At 57.0% G+C, this 20249-nt stretch overlaps 1 protein-coding gene across 5 annotated transcripts in view; it reads right to left on the reverse strand.

The window, feature by feature from the left end:
• The window catches only part of Myt1l (myelin transcription factor 1 like), a 167006-nt gene that overhangs the window by 96243 nt on the left and 50514 nt on the right, over positions 1-20249 (reverse strand). For 4 of the 5 annotated variants that reach the window (XM_042666936.1, XM_042666935.1, XM_042666934.1 and 1 more), the window contains exons 6-9: positions 18519-18653; positions 11740-11830; positions 10166-10273; positions 3775-3989 (exon numbers count right to left, since the gene is read on the reverse strand). In XM_042666936.1, the coding sequence (XP_042522870.1) occupies positions 3775-3989; positions 10166-10273; positions 11740-11830; positions 18519-18653 (549 nt within the window). The remainder of the gene's footprint in view (positions 1-3774; positions 3990-10165; positions 10274-11739; positions 11831-18518; positions 18654-20249) is intronic. The other variant, XM_042666938.1, reaches the window with a different exon arrangement.

A 20249-nucleotide genomic window follows, 5' to 3' on the forward strand; every position in this document is an offset into this window, starting at 1 on the left:
GTCCTGCCCTCAGTCCTGTCCTGTCCTCAGTCCTGCCCTCAGTCCTGTCCTCAGTCCTGCCCTCAGTCCTGTCCTGTCCTCAGTCCAGCCCTCAGTCCTGTCCTCAGTCCTGTCCTCAGTCCTGTCCTGTCCTCAGTCCTGCCCTCAGTCCTGTCCTCAGTCCTGCCCTCAGTCCTGCCCTCAGTCCTGTCCTCAGTCCTGTCCTCAGTCCTGTCCTCAGTCCTGTCCTCAGTCCTATCCTCAGTCCTGTCCTCAGTCCTGCCCTCAGTCCTGTCCTCAGTTCTGTCCTGTCCTCAGTCATGTCCTCAGTCCTGTCCTGTCCTCAGTCCTGTCCTCAGTCCTGCCCTCAGTCCTGCCCTCAGTCCTGTCCTTAGTCCTGTCCTGTCCTCAGTCCTGCCCTCAGTCCTGCCCTCAGTCCTGTCCTCAGTCCTGCCCTCAGTCCTGCCCTCAGTCCTGTCCTTAGTCCTGTCCTGTCCTCAGTCCTGTCCTCAGTCCTGCCCTCAGTCCTGCCCTCAGTCCTGCCCTCAGTCCTGTCCTCAGTCCTGTCCTGTCCTCAGTCCTGCCCTCAGTCCTGCCCTCAGTCCTGTCCTGTCCTCAGTCCTGTCCTCAGTCCTGTCCTGTCCTCAGTCCTGCCCTCAGTCCTGCCCTCAGTCCTGTCCTCAGTCCTGTCCTCAGTCCTGTCCTGTCCTCAGTCCTGTCCTCAGTCCTGTCCTCAGTCCTGTCCTGTCCTCAGTCCTGCCCTCAGTCCTGACCTCAGTCCTGTCCTCAGTCCTGTCCTCAGTCCTATCCTCAGTCCTGTCCTCAGTCCTGTCCTCAGTCCTGCCCTCAGTCCTGCCCTCAGTCCTGCCCTCAGTCCTGTCCTGTCCTCAGTCCTGTCTTCAGTCCTGTCCTCAGTCCTGCCCTCAGTCCTGTCCTCAGTCCTGTCCTGTCCTCAGTCCTGTCCTCAGTCCTGTCCTCAGTCCTGTCCTGCCCTCAGTCCTGTCCTCAGTCCTGTCCTCAGTCCTGTCCTCAGTCCTGCCCTCAGTCCTGTCCTCAGTCCTGTCCTCAGTCCTGTCCTCAGTCCTGTCCTCAGTCCTGTCCTGTCCTCAGTCCTGCCCTCAGTCCTGCCCTCAGTCCTGTCCTCAGTCCTGTCCTCAGTCCTGTCCTCAGTCCTATCCTCAGTCCTGTCCTCAGTCCTGCCCTCAGTCCTGTCCTCAGTTCTGTCCTGTCCTCAGTCCTGTCCTCAGTCCTGTCCTCAGTCCTGTCCTCAGTCCTGTCCTGTCCTCAGTCCTGCCCTCAGTCCTGCCCTCAGTCCTGTCCTCAGTCCTGTCCTGTCCTCAGTCCTGTCCTCTGTCCTGTCCTCAGTCCTGCCCTCAGTCCTGTCCTCAGTCCTGTCCTTAGTCCTGTCCTGTCCTCAGTCCTGCCCTTAGTCCTGTCCTCAGTCCTGTCCTCAGTCCTGTTCTGTCCTCAGTCCTGTCCTCAGTCCTGTCCTCAGTCCTGTCCTGTCCTCAGTCCTGCCTTCAGTCCTGTCCTGTCCTCAGTCCTGTCCTCAGTCCTGCCCTCAGTCCTGTCCTGTCCTCAGTCCTGCCCTCAGTCCTGTCCTCAGTCCTGTCCTGTCCTCAGTCCTGCCCTCAGTCCTGTCCTCTGCTGCCCTTCCTGGGTCTCTCTAAAGTCTGTCAGACCAGCAGAATGCAGTAAGACTTGAGTTGTGTGTGTGTTTTCTTGGCAGGCTGGGGTAAGGTGCAGCCCGTCTTTGCTCTGGGTCTTGGAGATCTCGGGCGGAGGTAGAGTTGCGCATTAGCAATGGTGTTTGTTTTCTGGTGGATCAAGGGAAACATGGTGCAGCCCGAGTTTCCCAGGCAGAAGCTGTGTGGGTGAGGGCGTGCTGGGATAGATGGTATCATATGTCTCTTGCTTTGCAGTTGGCAGAGAATCTACACATGGCCTCACCACCATCAACCTTCACAAAGCCCTGCTGGGAAGCTCTCGGCATTTCCCTGGCCATGAGGGGATGGAGAAGATCCATTCAGGCATCGGGAAGCTTCCACACAGCAGGGCTGAGCAGGACTGACAGACTTGCCCTCATCGGTGTGGCCCCCCATGCTCTCCTCTGGCGTCCTCTGCCCAGAAGCCCTCTTCATGCTAAACCTAGAGACCAACCATGGCGATGAGGCCCGGACAGCAGGCCATGCAGAGTAACCACAACGCAGGTTTCTAAAAATGAACACCTAGTAGAAGAACTAATTGAAAGACATCAATGGATTGGAGATTATACTAACAGAATCTTCAATTATATAAATGCAATTTCTTTTTGATCCTTCTCTTGCAATGGAAGGAATGCAATTATAGCAAGAAGATCTGAAATTGGCAATTAATTATTACCAAGCAAACAACAAAACACAAGTAATTATTTCTATTATACACAGCCACTCCTTTCCCCCACGTATATCTGTTTCTGAATTTTAAAAGATTGACGCGCAAGGATAATTGATGTGGTATTTCAAAGAATTATTGAATTTTACTCATCATATACATTCTTATCATTGTAAGACATAACATAGCTAAGAAAGGTGTGCAGCAACTTCTGCTGAATTGAAAAACGGTTTCAGAATGCTATAAACATCCATTTACATATGTTTTCCTGTGGGTTTGTGATTTTGATAAAATACCTTTTTCAGAAGGGAATTCTAAAACTTTCACAACTAACTCCCTCCCTCTGCTGGAGGGCGCCAAGGTGACTTTCAAATGACCTTCAGGCTGCTGCCATTTGTGACCCCAGTGTGCGGAGGTCAGCAGGTGGCTGGGAGCTCAGGGCTGGGCTGTGTGCACAGAGGCTGCCTTCCTCCAGCCCGTCTTTCAGATAGAGAATGAGCCCGGACATAGGCCCTGGCTTGGCAGGCTCTGGCCAGGTGGAGGGCACCAGCGGAGGCTGCTTATTGGTCACCTGGGAATCTTTCTAGAAAGTTGCCCTGGGAGTTTCCAGCTATCCCAGAGCAATTGTTCTGAGGCACAGACTGGGCACAGGAATGTGAGAAAGCCATCTCCTGACATAACTTAAATGCATACCCAGAACAGAGAGCATCCATGAGACGCAGAACAAACTGGTCCTCCCTGGTGCTTGTCTTAGGTCCTGCCTGGTACTTATCCTGGGTCCTGCCTGGTACTTGTCCCGAGCTCTCCCTGGTACTTGTCCTGGGTCCTGCCTGGTACTTGTCCTGGGTCCTGCCTGGTACTTGTCCCGAGCTCTCCCTGGTACTTGTCCTGGGTCCTCCCTGGTACTTGTCCTGAGCCCTCCCTGGTACTTGTTCTGGGTCTTCTCTGGCACTTGTGCTAGGCCTTCCTTGATACTTGTCCTAGGTTCTAACTGGTACTTGTCCTAGGTCCTCCCTGGTACTTGTCCTGGGTCCTCCCTGGTGCTTGTCCTGGGTCTTCCCTGGTACTTGTCCTAGGTCCTCCTTGGTACTTGTCCTGGGTCCTCCCTGGTACTTGTCCTGGGTCCTCCCTGGTGCTTGTCCGGGCTTCCATCTGAAGGGCACTCTCTCACACAGAAGGGCCCTTGGTTTCCCCTTCCACTTCCACAGCCAACCAGGGCACACTGCTGTGGAGTCACTGTGGAAAACATCCTCCTTCCAACCACAGCCTTGCCAGCCCTGCCACGCGCGGCCTCGGGCTGGCCCAGCGCGCCTCTGCCACCCGCTGAGCGCCCCCTGGTGCTGGGGGCGGGACATGGGCACACACAACAACAACATCAGCATGGCGACGCATCTCCCATGTAGAAGAGTGTGCACCTCCTACCATCATCGCATCCTCTGGGGGATATGTCCCTGGTTTGCACCTTGGGAGCTATGGCCCGCTTGCCGTACGTATGGTTGTCGTAGCTGTTGTATTCAAATGACGTCTTGGAGTATTTCTCGAGCTCCTTGGCCAGGTTGGAGCGGGGCGTGGTGGTGGGGACATTGTTTCTGTAGCCATACTGAGGAATCTCCAGCTGCTTCACAAAGCACATGGGCCTGGAAATGAAGGAGACAACAAAAGGGAGCTAGTTTTCTCACGGGCATGCGGACAGCTGTGCACACAGGACTCCTGCGTCTGAATTCCCACACAGCAAGGACACGGCAACTTCATTTCCCGCGGAAAGGACAAAGCTTGCAAAGTGTTACCTGCAAGTAACACCGGGGTAAAAGGGCCCAGAGGGAAAGCAATGGGCGCTGGCTCCTTTTCTCTTTCTCCTCTGCGGCCCGCTGTGCAGGAGGCAGTCCTGTGCTATGCGGAGGAGGGGAAGCTGACATACAGACTTGGTCTTTGTGGGGAGAGGAAAACGTCCGGGAAATCAAGAAGAAATAAAGAAGCATTCCCAGGGGGATCGGCTGAGAGGAAACCACGCGAACACGCGGTAAACCATTTGGCTATGTGCTTCTATAACATGTTCTTATTTTTCAGCTACTGACTAGCAGGTACCATCTGAGCCTTTGGGGTAAACTCTTGCGGGGAGGAAGACCTCAGGAATCTGCCCACTGGTGTCTTGTTTTGTGCGTTCCCGTCTGGGTGGATAGCAGGCTTGGGAGTGAATTCTTGAACGTCTCACTTGGAATGTCTTTTTACATTTGGTTCTTCCTCCAACTTCTGTTTTGCTGATATAGACATGTGTTTACACATGGGATATCTATAATCTGCTTAGCCTTTTAACACCTGGTGTTAAGGCATATAATTACAAAATACATAAAGGCTTACGTGCAGGTTTTGCTGTGCAAGTACCACAGAAAATTCAAGACACTGGTTCCTGGTGATCCCTTCACTTGTGAGTTTATACAACATGTTTAACAAACGAAGACCCAAGAAAGGCAGGTGTCTCAGTAGGAGCACAGAAGACCATGGTGAGTCATTGTGGGAGGGACAATGTTCCCAGTGGGTCCTCTCCTCCACCAGTGGGGAGGAGTTCTGCCTGCACCTCAAGCACACCCTCGGATTAGGACACGGCAGGTGCAAAGGTCAACAGGGCAAGCAGGAATCCAAGGGACATCCTGCCTGTGCCTGGGGTCTGGCCTGCTCCCATCCTGGTTTATGTTCCGTTGGGCGTGGCTGTCTGTCTGACAAACGAATCCTCTTTCTCAACCACATGCATGTTCAAACAGAGAGAGCATCTGGGCTTATTTTAGGGATTAAAAACGTTAAAACCTCTGCGTTGGGTTTTATAATTATGAATGCATTAAGTGATTCACTGAAAAATGTTTAGGAAATACAAACTTTTAGAACAATCACCTATAATTCTTTCAGAGATGAAAAATGGTTAAGATTTTGGTGTATTTTCCTGGTTGTTTTAGTATTTATTTAACTAGATATGATTATTGTATTTCCTTAAACACCTTAGATGTAAGATTTTTACGTATTTTACACTTTGTTTTGCCTGTCCTCTAATTTTCCTTTGAGTTGCTTGGCTTTAACATCAGTTCTTAGCAACTGTAGGGCATTAGAACCAATGAGTGCAGCACTACTCAAATGTTTTCCATCTTTGATTATTACAATTACAAATTGTGCCACGACTGTGACTTACTTAATATGCATCCATACATAAACCTCTTTCTTCTCTTTCTTAGAAATTAACGTTGGTTTAGAGTAGCTGCAACATTGTGATAACTGCATTTTCAATGGGGGACCATGGCTGTCTCTGCTGTTTAGAGGACAGTGTGATAAAATACCCAAATGTCAACCTGTGTATTCTGATCTCCCTCCTCTTTCTTATTTTCCTCTTGTGGAAGAAACAGAACGATGACAATTGGTTGTCTGCTTGGGGGCCTTCTGCGTGGCCGTGTGGAGGCTGGCAGGAGCAGCAGGCCAGCCTTTGCAGGACAACGTCACGCGAGATCTCAGACTGTGTTGAGTGCAGGGGACTTGAGGTGGGCAGGCCAGGCTGGGTGCAGCTGGGTCATGATGAGAAGGATCGGAAGGAGATACTGCAGCACAGTTCACATTGAGGTTAGGGGCAAGAGAGAAGTCTAGAAAAAAGACACCAAACCCTGTGGAACCTCAAGGTGAGGAGGTGGAGAGGGTAAACGCATTCCAGGGCATTCCGGGAGAGACCCAGGGCCCAGCTCGGGGCTGCAATGCGCATTCTCCTGTGGGTCAGGCTGGAGGGCTGGTGGCAGAACTGTCATCTCTAAGCCCGGGAAAGCTTAGCATCCAACAAGAGGGGTGGAGGCGGGTGGGCAGGCCCGGGGAAGGGGGGTCATGGGAGACTGCGTGTGGGGTGCAGGAGGTAGAGTTGGAGTCCCATGAGAGAGGAAGCGCTTCCAAGTCTGATGGAGAACTTACCTGAAGACTTAAAAACAAACCCACTTCAATCACTTAAATGACAATAGATACAGACTACTTCCCCGTTCCTTCCTGTCCATATGGAGATGTGGGAATACAGTGCTGGACAGATCCTGGCCAGCTGGGGCTCACATGGGCACCTTGGGCAAGGCCTGTGGAGTTGGAGGGCTTGCAGGAGCCCTAGAGTGAACGCCATGCATCTCCAGAGGGTTGAGGCAAGGCTGGGCAGTGGGCAGCTCCCACGGCCTGGGCTAGGGCTGGGCTGGGCCAGGGCTGGGCCTGGGCTGGGGCTGGGCCAGGGCTGGGCTGGGCCAGGGCTGGGCTTGGGCTGGCCTGGGCTGGGCCTGGGCTGGGCTGGGCTGGGCTGGGCTGGGCTGGGCCTGGGCTGGGCTGAGGCTGGGCTGGGCTGGGGCTGGGCTGGGCCTGGGCTGGGCTGAGGCTGGGCTGGGCTGGGCTGGGCTGGGCTGGGCCTGGGCTGGGCTGAGGCTGGGCTGGGCTGAGGCTGGGCTGGGCTGGGCTGGGCTGGGCTGGGCTGGGCCTGGGCTGGGCTGAGGCTGGGCTGGGCTGGGCCTGGGCTGGCTGGGGCTGGGCTGGGCCTGGGCTGGCTGGGGCTGGGCTGGGCCGGGGCTGGGCCTGGGCTGGCTGGGGCTGGGCTGGGCCTGGGCTGGGCCTGGGCTGGGCTGGGCCTGGGCTGGGCTGGGCTGGGCTGGGCTGGGTTGGGCTGGGCTGGCTGGGGCTGGGCTGGGCTGGGGCTGGGGCTGGGCTGGGCTGGGGCTGGGGCTGGGGCTGGGCTGGGCTGGGGCTTGTGGGCTGGGCTGGGGCTGGGCTGGGGCTGGGCTGGGGCTAGGCTGGGGCTGGTGGGCTGGGCTGGGTTGGGCTGGGCTGGGCTGGGCTGGGTTGGGCTGGGCTGGCTGGGGCTAGGCTGGGGCTAGGCTGGGGCTAGGCTGGGGCTGGGCTGGGCTGGGGCTGGGGCTGGGGCTAGGCTGGGGCTGGGCTGGGGCTGGGGTGGTGGACAGTACCTATGGCCCGTGCTGGCTCTTGGCTTGTCCAGATCAACTGGACTGAGCCTTCTTTCTGTTCTAGACTCTGTCCCCAGCTGGCACTCATGCCAGCCAGAGGCTCGTAGGAAGATGGCTGGTCCGTCACACTGGCCAGTCCATGGCCTTCTGGTTGCAGCAATACAGCTTCCCAGCCCTCAGCCAGGGCCCCGGGCCCGGGTATCACAACCAAGGCCTGGGTTTGAAGAGGTGGCCTACAATCCCAACACACCTGGCTGGCCACTGCAGCCCAACCTCAGCGGCTGTCTGAAGACACCCTGTGTGGGGCTTCAGGAAGGGCAGGCACAGGGTGCTTTCTAGCCTTAGGGGTCTGACCAAAGCAGGCAGAGGGAAATTAATAATCCCTTCAGGTACAAATTTCCTTCCCCTGTTCTCTAACATGCCCTTGGCATGGCTGCTCTGTCTGCATCGCTGTCCGTGTCTTAGGGTAGGAGGGGTCCTCATGTTGCCCATGACTACTGTGGGTGGGGAGAGGGGGAGTCAGCCCTGGAGCTCTGTGCTGTGTGCTGTGTGCTGTGTGGTGTGTGGTGTGTGGTGTGTGGTGTGTGGTGTGTGGTGTGTGGTGCTGTGTGCTGTGTGCTGTGTGCTGTGTGCTGTGTGGTGTGTGGTGCTGTGTGCTGTGTGCTGTGTGGTGTGTGGTGCTGTGTGCTGTGTGCTGTGTGCTGTGTGCTGTGTGCTGTGTGGTGCTCTGTGCTGTGTGCTGTGTGGTGCTGTGTGCTGTGTGGTGCTCTGTAGTTTGTGGTGCTCTGTTCTGTGTGCTGTGTGGTGCTGTGTGCTGTGTGGTGCTCTGTGCTGTGTGGTGCTCTGTGCTGTGTGCTGTGTGCTGTGTGCTGTGTGGTGCTGTGTGCTATGTGCTGTGTGGTGCTGTGTGCTGTGTGGTGCTCTGTGCTGTGTGGTGCTCTGTGCTGTGTGCTGTGTGCTGTGTGCTGTGTGGTGCTGTGTGCTATGTGCTGTGTGGTGCTGTGTGCTGTGTGCTGTGTGGTGCTGTGTGCTGTGTGGTGCTGTGTGCTGTGTGCTGTGTGGTGCTGTGTGCTGTGTGGTGCTGTGTGCTGTGTGCTGTGTGCTGTGTGGTGCTGTGTGCTGTGTGCTGTGTGCTGTGTGCTGTGTGGTGCTGTGTGCTGTGTGGTACTGTGTGCTGTGTGCTGTGTGGTGCTGTGTGCTGTGTGGTGCTGTGTGCTGTGTGCTGTGTGCTGTGTGCTGTGTGGTGCTGTGTGCTGTGTGGTGCTGTGTGCTGTGTGCTGTGTGGTGCTGTGTGCTGTGTGGTGCTGTGTGCTGTGTGGTATGTGGTGCTGTGTGCTGTGTGGTGCTGTGTGCTGTGTGGTGCTGTGTGCTGTGTGCTGTGTGGTGCTGTGTGCTGTGTGGTGCTGTGTGCTGTGTGCTGTGTGCTGTGTGGTGCTGTGTGCTGTGTGCTGTGTGCTGTGTGGTGCTGTGTGCTGTGTGGTGATGTGTGCTGTGTGCTGTGTGGTGCTCTGTGCTGTGTGCTGTGTGCTGTGTGGTGCTGTGTGCTGTGTGCTGTGTGGTGCTGTGTGCTGTGTGGTGCTGTGTGCTGTGTGGTGCTGTGTGCTGTGTGGTATGTGGTGCTGTGTGCTGTGTGGTGCTGTGTGCTGTGTGGTGCTGTGTGCTGTGTGGTGCTGTGTGCTGTGTGCTGTGTGTTGTGTGGTGCTGTGTGCTGTGTGCTGTGTGCTGTGTGGTGCTGTGTGCTGTGTGGTGATGTGTGCTGTGTGCTGTGTGGTGCTGTGTGCTGTGTGCTGTGTGCTGTGTGGTGCTGTGTGCTGTGTGCTGTGTGGTGCTGTGTGCTGTGTGGTGCTGTGTGCTGTGTGGTGCTGTGTGCTGTGTGCTGTGTGGTGCTGTGTGCTGTGTGGTGCTGTGTGCTGTGTGCTGTGTGGTGCTGTGTGCTGTGTGGTGCTGTGTGCTGTGTGGTGCTGTGTGCTGTGTGGTGCTGTGTGGTGCTGTGTGCTGTGTGGTGCTGTGTGCTGTGTGGTGCTGTGTGCTGTGTGGTGCTGTGTGCTGTGTGCTGTGTGCTGTGTGGTGCTGTGTGCTGTGTGGTGCTGTGTGCTGTGTGCTGTGTGGTGCTGTGTGCTGTGTGCTGTGTGGTGCTGTGTGGTGCTGTGTGCTGTGTGGTGCTGTGTGCTGTGTGGTGCTGTGTGCTGTGTGGTGCTCTGTGCTCTGGGCTAATGACTGTCAAGGTTTCACATGGTGGAGGGTGTGAATTCCACATGGAGGCTGTGAGGTGAGGCTTCCTCCTCAGCTCAAGGAGATAGCTGTGCTTCCTCTCCCTGACAGAACAGGGGTGCAGCCCCTGCCCTGGGTCTCTCCCAGTCTCTGCACTCCGAGTGTCTTTCTTCGCGTGTCAGATGCAGTGGTTCCGCCCCTTCCCTGTGCCCCTGGGCGTCTGAGGGTAAACGGAGACCACGGCTTTGATGGTCTCACGAAGCTCACATGCATGCCAGGCGCACTTGGCTCTCGCATGCTCAGAAACAGGGTCCTGCGGTTGGCACCAAGCTCCCGCCCCAGATCCAGACGCCGTCACCTCGGGCACTGTGTTCATGCCCTAGCTCCCTTCATCAGCCTTCAGAGCACTAGGGAGGGTCAGGTTCCGAGAGGACCCGAGACCCCGGTAACCGTGGGGCTGGGCCCACAGGGACGGGAGCGGGCTGTCCTCCAGGGACCCGAGACGTTGCTCATGCGCGGGGTGGGGGGACACTCAGGCTTCCGGCCTGGCCCCCCTTCCCCCGTGGCCCGGCATGCGTGTCCGCCCCATGGAACACACCCTGGGCACGGCCCCGGCGGCCCCACACCCGCGCGCTCCCGTCGGGTACCTGAGGACGCGGTCCGAGGCCTGGTTGGACTTGGACACCTCACAGCTCTGGTGCTTTTCCTGGGCCTTGGCCAATTTCTCTGCCGCAGCAATAGGGCATCCAGAGAGGCTGCAAGGACAGAAATCGGGTTAGTCGTCCTGTCTCCGATGGCTGCACAATATGCTGATCTAACTGCCACTTCCTCTCCCTCAGCCACGAGGAGCCGGGGGCGGGGCCTGGGAGTGGGGTAGGCCCCAACCCACTGTGGGCAGCCGCGACCAAGGGAAGTGGTTGGAAATGACCTAGCACGGAGGGCCGCAGGGAGGGCCGCAGGGTCGGAGGGTGTGACCCTCTCCAGGGACGGCCGGTCCCGTGTTGTAAGAGGCCGTGGGCCAGTTGCAACCCAGAGGCTCTGTTCTGGAACATTCCCCTCTTCTGGAGAAGAGGCAGCAATGTCTCCTGGAAGATGAGCTTCTCTTCTGAGAGAGGCAACTAATGGGTTGGGCCAGGAGACGGAGCCCAGGCTGGCCCTGAGCGGCAGTGTCACCGGCCTTGGTGCTCTTTCAAGAAAGAAAACAGAACTGCGGAGAGAACTGTTTGCAGGGCTGTGCTCCAGTGCACTTCCTTGGGGTTAATAAGGAAGGGGAGGCTGATGGGAGTGTGTTGGAGCTGCTCCCACGGAATGAGGGCGTCTGCGCGGCGTGCCCGGTGCCTGCAGCCCCATGCCCACGTCGTTGCCAGGTGTGAGCAGCCCAGAACAACCGCCCAGAAGGGACCTCTCCAGTCTCTGCCTTGTCCTCCTACAGATAATGCACCAGGAAAAGCGTGGACTGGCACAGGGTGCAATGTAAATGGAGGACAAGTAACCGTGTTTATCAGGCACACAAACAGAAATCGAAGAGAACAGTTCCCACATTTGGATATAGTCTCTTAGGAGCATGAAAAACAGACCCCGCAGATGGCAGGATGAGTGTGAACCAAGTCTCTTTCCTGCTACTGAAATAAAGAAGTATCTGATATAAACTGAATACTATGGAAACAATATCACTAGCGAGATGCAAAAAGGATAGGAAAGGAGAGCTAGAATGTCCTACACCAAAGCACGCAGCCATGGTAGAAGCTACTCAGCTGGGTAGAACCGTCACCGTGTTTGGGACACCACCAACTATGTCTCTGCTCCTGGCCTGGGGCCCGCAGGAGGTAATGTCCCGTGACACGGTTCGCCGTGCCACACGGCGGCTGCGGTCCTCCTCTCTGTGTGGGGCTGGTAGAGGCTGGCCTCATGCTAGCTGGTGCTGTGTTTGGCTGGGGTCCCATCTCAGATGTCCTACGGGGAGGGCACGGCATGAGGGGTGGAGCCCCGTCAGCATGGGGTAGGTAAGACAAGAGAGACAGCCCGTCTACAAGAAGAGCATCAGAACACGGACCTTTTCTGGTGCTGTGTGACCCAACCGTGTCCCTTGGAAGCCGCTGCCAGGGCTGTTGGGAGTTTGGGGTTTCTCTCGGGGAGAGAGGGGGGCGTGTGGCAGGGCGGCTCCGTGGAGGGGGCTGTGGACAGTCGCTGCCCGCGTGGAGCCCGGCCGTGCGTGGCTTACCTTCTGTGAGAGTTCCTGTTGCTATTCACATGACCGCGCCCCGTGCAGCCCGGAGTGGGACACTTGAGAACATTTTCGTGCATGGCAAGAACTTGACAAGGAGAGGCAGAGAAAACAGCCAGCATTAAAACGGAGAATCGGAGGGCGAGAAGACAAGAACATGCAGTCACGTTCACAGAGGCTGGTCAGTTCACAACATCCTACAAACGTCTGTGATGGCATGATCAGGAGGCGGGGGGGTGGGGGGCCAGGGCATGTTGCCAAGCAGGTGTGCGCGAGAGCCGGCCGGCCGAGCGGGGCTGAGTGAAGCCAGGGCCTCCCGGGGACCCCACGGTGAGCTGTGCACACAGGCGGCCAGGGAGCAGTGCAGCTGTGCCCAGGAGGCCCAGCGCCCCAAAGCCTCCGGCCAGGAGGGAGCGCAAGCCCCACACACTACTTTTGAAAAGAGAAATTTAAATCTCCTTTCAGCTAGGAAATCGTCCTTTGTTGTTCTCTGAGTAGAGTGAGTTGGAGTCCTGAGTGTTGCTGTGCGGGACAGCAGATGACCTCTGTGCGTGAGGCTGCCTGGACTGGCTGGGGAACGCTGGCTCGGCCGGAGCAGCACCCTGGTGCTCTCCTAAGTGCGCTTGTTTATTTACCACTCCGCCTAATTTTCTCTAGTGCAATGTCTTCCCTGGAGAGAGCCAATGCCTTCCAGCCTGGCTATGGTGTGTGGGATGTTGAATGTCTGCCTTCTGTTAAATGGAGGTTGGCCTGGGGTGATCTACCCTGGTTGTGGGATGTGCACACCTGCCGTGGGGTCTGCACACTGGCCCTGGGGTCTGCACATTGATGTGCACACTGGCCCTGGGGTCTGCACATTGATGTGCACACTGGCTCTGGGGTCTGCACCCTGCACACTGGTGTGCACACTGGTCCTGGGGTCTGCACACTGGCTCTGGGGTCTGCACACTGCACACTGGTGTGCACACTGGCCCTGGGGTCTGCACCCTGCACACTGGTATGCACACTGGCCCTGGGGTCTGCACACTGATATGCACACTGGCCCTGGGGTCTGCACCCTGCACACTGGTGTGCACATTGGTCCTGGGGTCTGTGCACTGCACACTGGTATGCACACTGGTCCTGGGGCCTGTACACTGCACACTGGTGTGCACACTGGTCCTGGGGCCTGTACACTGGTGTGCACACTGGTCCTGGGATCTGCACACTGGCTCTGGGGTGTGCACACCAGTGTGCACACTGGCTCTGGGGTCTGCACATTGATATGCACACTGGCCCTGGGGTCTGCACATTGATATGCACACTGGCCCTGGGGTCTGCACCCTGCACACTGGTGTGCACACTGGTCCTGGGGTCTGTACACTGCACACTGGTGTGCACACTGGTCCTGGGATCTGCACACTGGCTCTGGGGTGTGCACACTGGCTCTGGGGTCTGCACACTGGCTCTGGGGTCTGCACACTGGCTCTGGGGTCTGCACACCGGTGTGCACACTGGATCTGGAGCCTGCACACTGGTGTGCACACTGGCTCTGGGGTCTGCACACTGGCTCTGGGGTCTGCACACCAGTGTGCACACTGGCTCTGGGGTCTGCACACTGGCTCTGAAGCCTGCACACTGGTATGCACACTGGCTCTGGGGTCTGTACACTGGCTCTGGAGCCTGCACACCGGTATGCACACTGGCTCTGGGGTCTGCACACTGGCTCTGGGGTCTGCACACTGGTGTGCACATTGGCTCTGGAGCCTGCACACCAGTATGCACACTGGCTCTGGGGTCTGCACACTGGCTCTGGGGTCTGCACACTGGTGTGCACATTGGCTCTGGAGCCTGCACACCGGTATGCACACTGGCTCTGGGGTCTGCACACTGGCTCTGGGGTCTGCACACTGGTGTGCACATTGGCTCTGGAGCCTGCACACCGGTATGCACACTGGCTCTGGGGTCTGCACACTGGCTCTGGCGTCTGCACACTAGCTCTGGCATCTGCACACTGGCTCTGGGGCCTGCATACCAGTGTGCACACTGGCTCTAGATTCTGCACACTGGCTCTGGAGCCTGCACACCGGTATGCACACTGGCTCTGGGGTCTGCACACTGGCTCTGGCGTCTGCACACTAGCTCTGGCATCTGCACACTGGCTCTGGGGCCTGCATACCAGTGTGCACACTGGCTCTAGAGTCTGCACACTGGCTCTGGAGCCTGCACACTGGTGTGCACACTGGCTCTGGGGTCTGCACACTGGCTCTGGGGTGTGCACACTGGCTCTGGGGTCTGCACACTGGTGTGCACACTGGCTCTGGGGTCTGCACACTGGCTCTGGGGTCTGCACACTGGTGTGCACACTGGCTCTGGGGTCTGCACATTGGCTCTGGAGCTGCACACCGGTGTGCACACTGGCTCTGGGGTCTGCACACTGGCTCTGGAGCTGCACACCGGTGTGCACACTGGCCCTGGGGTCTGCACACTGGCTCTGGAGCCTGCATACCGGTGTGCACACTGGCTCTGGGGTCTGCACACTGGCTCTGGAGCTGCACACCGGTGTGCACACTGGCCCTGGGGTCTGCACACTGGCTCTGGAGCTTGCATACCGGTGTGCACACTGGCTCTGGGGTCTGCACACTGGCTCTGGAGCCTGCATATCGGTGTGCACACTGGCTCTGGGGTCTGCACACTGGCTCTGGGGTCTGCACACTGGCTCTGGAGCCTGCACACTGGTGTGCACACTGGCTCTGGGGTCTGCACACTGGCTCTGGCATCTGCACACTGGTGTGCACAATGGCCCTGGGGTCTGCACACTGGCTCTGGGGTCTGCACACTGGCTCTGGGGTCTGCACACTGGCTCTGAAGCCTGCACACTGGTATGCACACTGGCTCTGGGGTCTGCACACTGGCTCTGGAGCCTGCACACCGGTATGCACACTGGCCCTGAGGTCTGCACACTGGCTCTAGGGACTGCACACTGGCTCTGGAGCCTGCACACCGGTATGCACACTGGCCCTGAGGTCTGCACACTGGCTCTGGGGTCTGCACACTGGCCCTGGGGTCTGCACACTGGCTCTGGAGCCTGCACACTGGTGTGCACACTGGCTCTGGGGTCCGCACACTGGCTCTGGAGCCTGCACACCGGTATGCACACTGGCTCTCGGGTCTGCACACTGGCCCTGGGTTCTGCACACTGGCTCTGGGGTCTGCACACTGGCTCTGGGGTCTGCACACTGCCTCTGGGGTCTGCACACTGGCCCTGGGGTCTGCACACTGGCTCTGGAGCCTGCACACTGGTGTGCACACTGGCTCTGGGGTCTGCACACTGGCTCTGGCATCTGCACACTGGTGTGCACAATGGCCCTGGGGTCTGCACACTGGCTCTGGGGTCTGCACACTGGCTCTGGGGTCTGCACACTGGCTCTGGGGTCTGCACACTGGTGTGCACACTGGCTCTGGGGTCTGCACACTGGCTCTGGGGTCTGCACACTGGTGTGCACACTGGCTCTGGGGTCTGCACACTGGCTCTGGGGTCTGCACACTGGCTCTGGAGCCTGCACACCGGCATGCACACTGGCCCTGAGGTCTGCACACTGGCTCTGGGGACTGCACACTGCCTCTGAAGTCTGCACACTGGCCTTGGGGTCTGCACACTGGCCCTAGGGTCTGCACACTGGCTCTGGGGTCTGCACACTGGCTCTGGGGTCTGCACACTGGCTCTGGGGTCTGCACACTGCCTCTGGGGTCTGCACACTGCCTCTGGGGTCTGCACACTGCCTCTGGGGTCTGCACACTGGCTCTGGAGCCTGCACACTGGTGTGCACACTGGCTCTGGGGTCTGCACACTGGCTCTGGAGCCTGCACACCGGTATGCACACTGGCCCTGGGGTCTGCACACTGGCCCTGGGGTCTGCACATTGGCTCTGGGGTCTGCACACTGCCTCTGGGGTCTGCTCTTCTCCTGCCGCTCCTTCTCTTGAGCTGACTGGTATCTGACCTGTGTCCCCTGCTTTCACAGTGCTGCTGCAGACCTCGCCATGCTCCTCCCCAGGTCTCTAGAACTGCAGCCTTTCCTCTTGGGCCCCCTTGAAACCTAAGTGTGGCCTCCAGACCTGGGGCTTTTGCAGAGACACCCTCCCCTCCTGGTTTTCTGGTTCTTCTGCCCTTGGCCTTCCAGCTTCTCTTTCTCATCTTCCTGCCTCTGCATCCTTGGGGGCAAGCTTCCCATACTTGGCTTTTTAACCTCCTGCTTTGTGCCTTTTCTCAGGCCATTCAGTCAGTTTCCCACAATGCCCAGCCCTCAGCTCTCCTGACCAGCACGCCCAAAGCCTGCTGGGAGCATCGCAGAGCCAGTTAAAGGCAAAGCGCATCCCAGGTCCTCTCCCTGCTCTCAGCCCGGCCTGCGGCCCTCCCCCTAACAGAGCCATGGGCGCTGTGCCCTCATGCCTGCTGTCCTGTGTGCTGTGGCCCCGCGTCCGGCCAGCTGGTCTCTGGGCTGTCCCCCCATCTTGTCTGTCTCTCTTGTCTCTGTCTCTCCCTCCTCTGTGTCCTGGTTTTGTGTGGACTCTGCCATTAGCCTCCAGGAAGTGCGGTGGCCCCGTTCTATGCGACATGCAGCTGCTACACTGCCTCAGGGACTCCAAGGTCCTGGTCACCGTGACCTGGAAGCTGTGTGCAGTATCCAGTGTGTGCAGCAGGGTGGGGGCTGCCAGGACGGAGGCCGGGCTGGGGCGGCGGAGGGGTACAGGGGTGGGGGGGCAGGGGAGGCAGGGCAGGGGGGACAGGGCGGGGGCGGGGGCAGGGTGGAAGGGGGGACGGGGGGGGGGGGCGGGGGAGGGGTATGGGGGCGGGGGGCAGGGCAGGGGGGGCAGGGCGGGGGCGGGGGGCAGGGCTCCGCTGCCTGTGGTGCCCTCTGCAGGCCCAGTGCAGCACAGACTCCAGGGCACAGAAACAGCGGCCAGAGCAGCTAGTCCGGAAAAATACAACAATGCCGGGATGGAGTCTTTCCACTGCTAAGAACATTTTTGTGGTACTATAAAGAACTGAGGAGCAAATCCTCAGGATACTCAGGAATGTGCAGTGCTCAGCCTGTCAGAGCCCGGTCCGTGTTCCTCTTAGGTCATCTAGACTGTTCTAGGCACATGTGGATCAGGAACATTTCTCGTTTCTAGTGAGGGTCCAACTCTGCCTTGAAGGCGGCCCATCCGGGCCCTGAAGATGACTCACAGGTAGGACCTCTCCCCCTAAGCTTTGGCTCTCAGCTCTAAGGCTTCGTGCTGTCTGGGGAACGGGAGAGAAGCCCGGGCCACACTGGCTGGGGAACGGGAGAGAAGCCCGGGCCACACTGGCTGGGGCTGAGGAACCGAAGCCCCGCTTTCCTGGCCACAGGCCCAGCCCCACTACTCGCTCGCGGCAGGTGGCTGCTGTCTGGGCGGCTCATCCCAGTACTGCGCCCCTCAGCTGCAAGCCTCTGCGCTGACCCCAGGAGAGGGAGGGGCAGCCTCCCAGTCCCGTCTCGTTGTCTGAAAACCACGGCCAACACTTCCGGTGGGGGTTGATTCTGGGCATCGGATGAATTAGTGCGAGCCAAGCCCGGCCCCTGTGTGTGGGCCGTGTCGTACACCATGCTTCTCCCTGTCATGTAACACACGGGATTGTTCTCACTCCTGAATTTGTTCATTTGCACCACGTTTGTGCTTGTTCTCAAGAGTTAAGAGAAACATGAGCTTATTATTTTTAGTAGACATTTGCAAACCCTTGTAGCCACAAGAGCGCCTACAAAGGCTCACTCGCCTGCTTCCTGAGCTCCAGTACCTCCTCTGACAGATTTGCTCTGCAAGGATTTCATGTATCATTTCTACGGGGTCACTCAGTACTCCTCGGTTGGCAGGTCAGCGTCCTCCCTGAAACTGCAGAGGAACTCACTCTGTGTGCGCGAGGCTTGAAGTCGGGCTCGGAGACCCATTCCTTTCTGAAAATGCTCCTGTGCCCCGAAGAGCAGATTCTGATCAACGTTACGTGGATGGCACACTTGACCGCCACAAGAGAGATCAACCAAAAGAGGTGTATGTCAACCCAGTTCTGGAAAGAAATTAATTTTTTTTCTACAGATTTTTTTTTCCTGTACTACCAGACCCTATCCATCCAAAAGTGCATAAAATCAAAACCCACCTGACTTGAACCTGCTTACTTAAGATTCTCTAGTGTGGAAATACCAGGGTGACTGATAGGAAACTGGCTCTACCAGAAATATGCACAACACCTCTGCCCTCAGTGCTGTTTGGACGATGCGGAGAAGTCTGGTGTCTGGCAGGAGGTACCTCAAGGCCCCTTCCCCTGAGAGTCTACATTGGATGGGGTATCTGAGAGATAGAGAGAGGGGGGGAGAGAAAGAGAGAGAGACAGAAAAAGAGACAGAGAGACAGAGAGAGAGAGAGACAGAGGGGGAGGGGGAGACGGTCTCATTCACTTCTGTACTTGGTGACGAGTAGCAGGGAGATGACCTTCCTGAGGTCATGGAGGGAGTTGAACTGAGGTCAGGACCAGAACCTCCTTCCAGAGAGGGGCTGCAGGGCGGCACTACTCTCCAGGGGGGGTGGAGCGGGCAGAGGTACCCAGAAATCGGGGGCTCTGGGAGAAGGACTCAGAGCCTGCCGTGTCCTGGGGCCTGCCTGCCAGGACCAGGGGCCTGACCAGCTACGGCTGCACCGTGAAGTGCGATGGAGATGAGGTTGGGAGTGACAGACAGAGCCAGGGCTTGCACGCTGGGGAGCGGCGAGGTGTGGACTTACTTTCTGGAGGGACCCTATCTTTGTGCGGGCATCCGGATAGACTGCGGTGATGCGGATAAAGCCCAGTTACATGGCCGGTTCCATCACAGCCGGGGGTTGGACACTTGCTCTCTTTCTTTTCTGTTCTTGAGGGATCTAAAAGTGACAACAGGTGCCGAGAGAATGAGTGTTTACCAACCGAAGACAAATGTGGTTATTCAGCAATCTGAAGAGACCGTGGCTAAACAAGGAAATAAAGCAGGAGTCAGGGCCGGATGGGTCGGCGGACTGTTGCCTGGGTGTCCTCGGCACGTGGGCCATCTGCTCCCTTACACAACGGAGTCACGAATCAGAAAGAGCTTCCGCTTTTATCCGAAAGAAAAAGAAAAGCCTATCCCTGACCTTCCCTCTTGATTAATTGATTTCCCGTGTGTTACATGATAATAAGCTGTGTTGCTCAAAGAAATCAATAGAAATAGTGATGAGACAGTTGCCTTCTTAGAGAACAAACTCCACGCCACTGTCAGTCAGCAATTGCTGGTGAGATTCAACCAGAGGGTGAGATCTGCTCAAAAACCCTTGCGCTGAGTTCCTTCTGATGCAGAGCTCTGGCCGCCTCCGATATCAGCCACGGAATTTGCCTGGCATTGACATCAAGCCCGCTGTTTCTCAGCGCAGCCATTCAGCACGTTTCGTTTTCGTTTTTGTAAGTGAACTGAACTCTCAGAAGGCACTGTAAGCAAATGACCAAAAGGGTGGAAATCCCACCTGGCAGAGGTGGTGGTAATCAAAAATGCTTCAGAAGCCGCCAGAGCAGCCATTGGTTTTGATTTCTTCGTCTGTACTGTGAACCAGAGGAAGGCCCGTGTACGCTGTGCGTGCATGCACAAAATTAAGAGGAAATGCTTGCCTAGAGCCTGGGAGCCCCCCGCGGTGCAGGTCAAGGGCCAGTCAGAGCAGACGTTTGGTCCAGAATTGAATGCTAGATGCCAGAAATGTGACGATATTGCTAATAAAATCATTTCTACACCCAGAATTGACCGCACAGTTCACAATCATGCAGTACAACAGCTCCAGAGAATAGCCCTGATGCGGACCAAACGCTATGTCTGCGTGTGAGGTTGCTTTTGAAAACCAGTTGCTCAGATCACCAATGCAGAGTGGCTGTCATGGTTTGGTCTGGGGAATGGCAGTTCAATTTTCAGCAATTTAATCTTTTACATGGATACTGCATCAACCTGGCCAATCGTGATGGTTAGAATTGTTAACAATTGTTAACAGTTCACTTATTTCAAGGAAAAGCATTCTTGATTTTGAATTTTGTGCCTCTTGGGCTTTGCTCTTAGTCACTTATGAGCCCTGGGGCTTGGTGTATGACTCCTGGCACCTGCCAGTGCTGTGGTGCTCACAGCAAGGCTGGGATCCGGCTGCTGGTCCGTCCTGCATGGTGCAGCCGTCCAGGCTGAGCCTGTCTAGCGAGGCAGCATTGGCTTCTGTCCCGCACGCTGGCTTCACAGCCTCTGCAGACAAGCCTGATACTACGTGGCCATGCCTCGGTTTCTACTATGGCACACATGCGAACTAACTAGCCAGCATTTTGCTGCCTTACAGTGATTTCATAATCATATTTGTGAGATTTAATCAATATGACTATAAAATAGTAATGGTTCCAAAGGAAAGGATTATTTAGAATCATAAGCTGGAGAAGAGAATTTTAACTGGCTCTAAGAGACCATGATTAATCATTAATTT

Source organism: Dipodomys spectabilis, unplaced genomic scaffold (genome assembly GCF_019054845.1).
Source record: "Dipodomys spectabilis isolate Male_0828 unplaced genomic scaffold, ASM1905484v1 ptg000371l, whole genome shotgun sequence".
NCBI lineage: Eukaryota > Metazoa > Chordata > Mammalia > Rodentia > Heteromyidae > Dipodomys > Dipodomys spectabilis.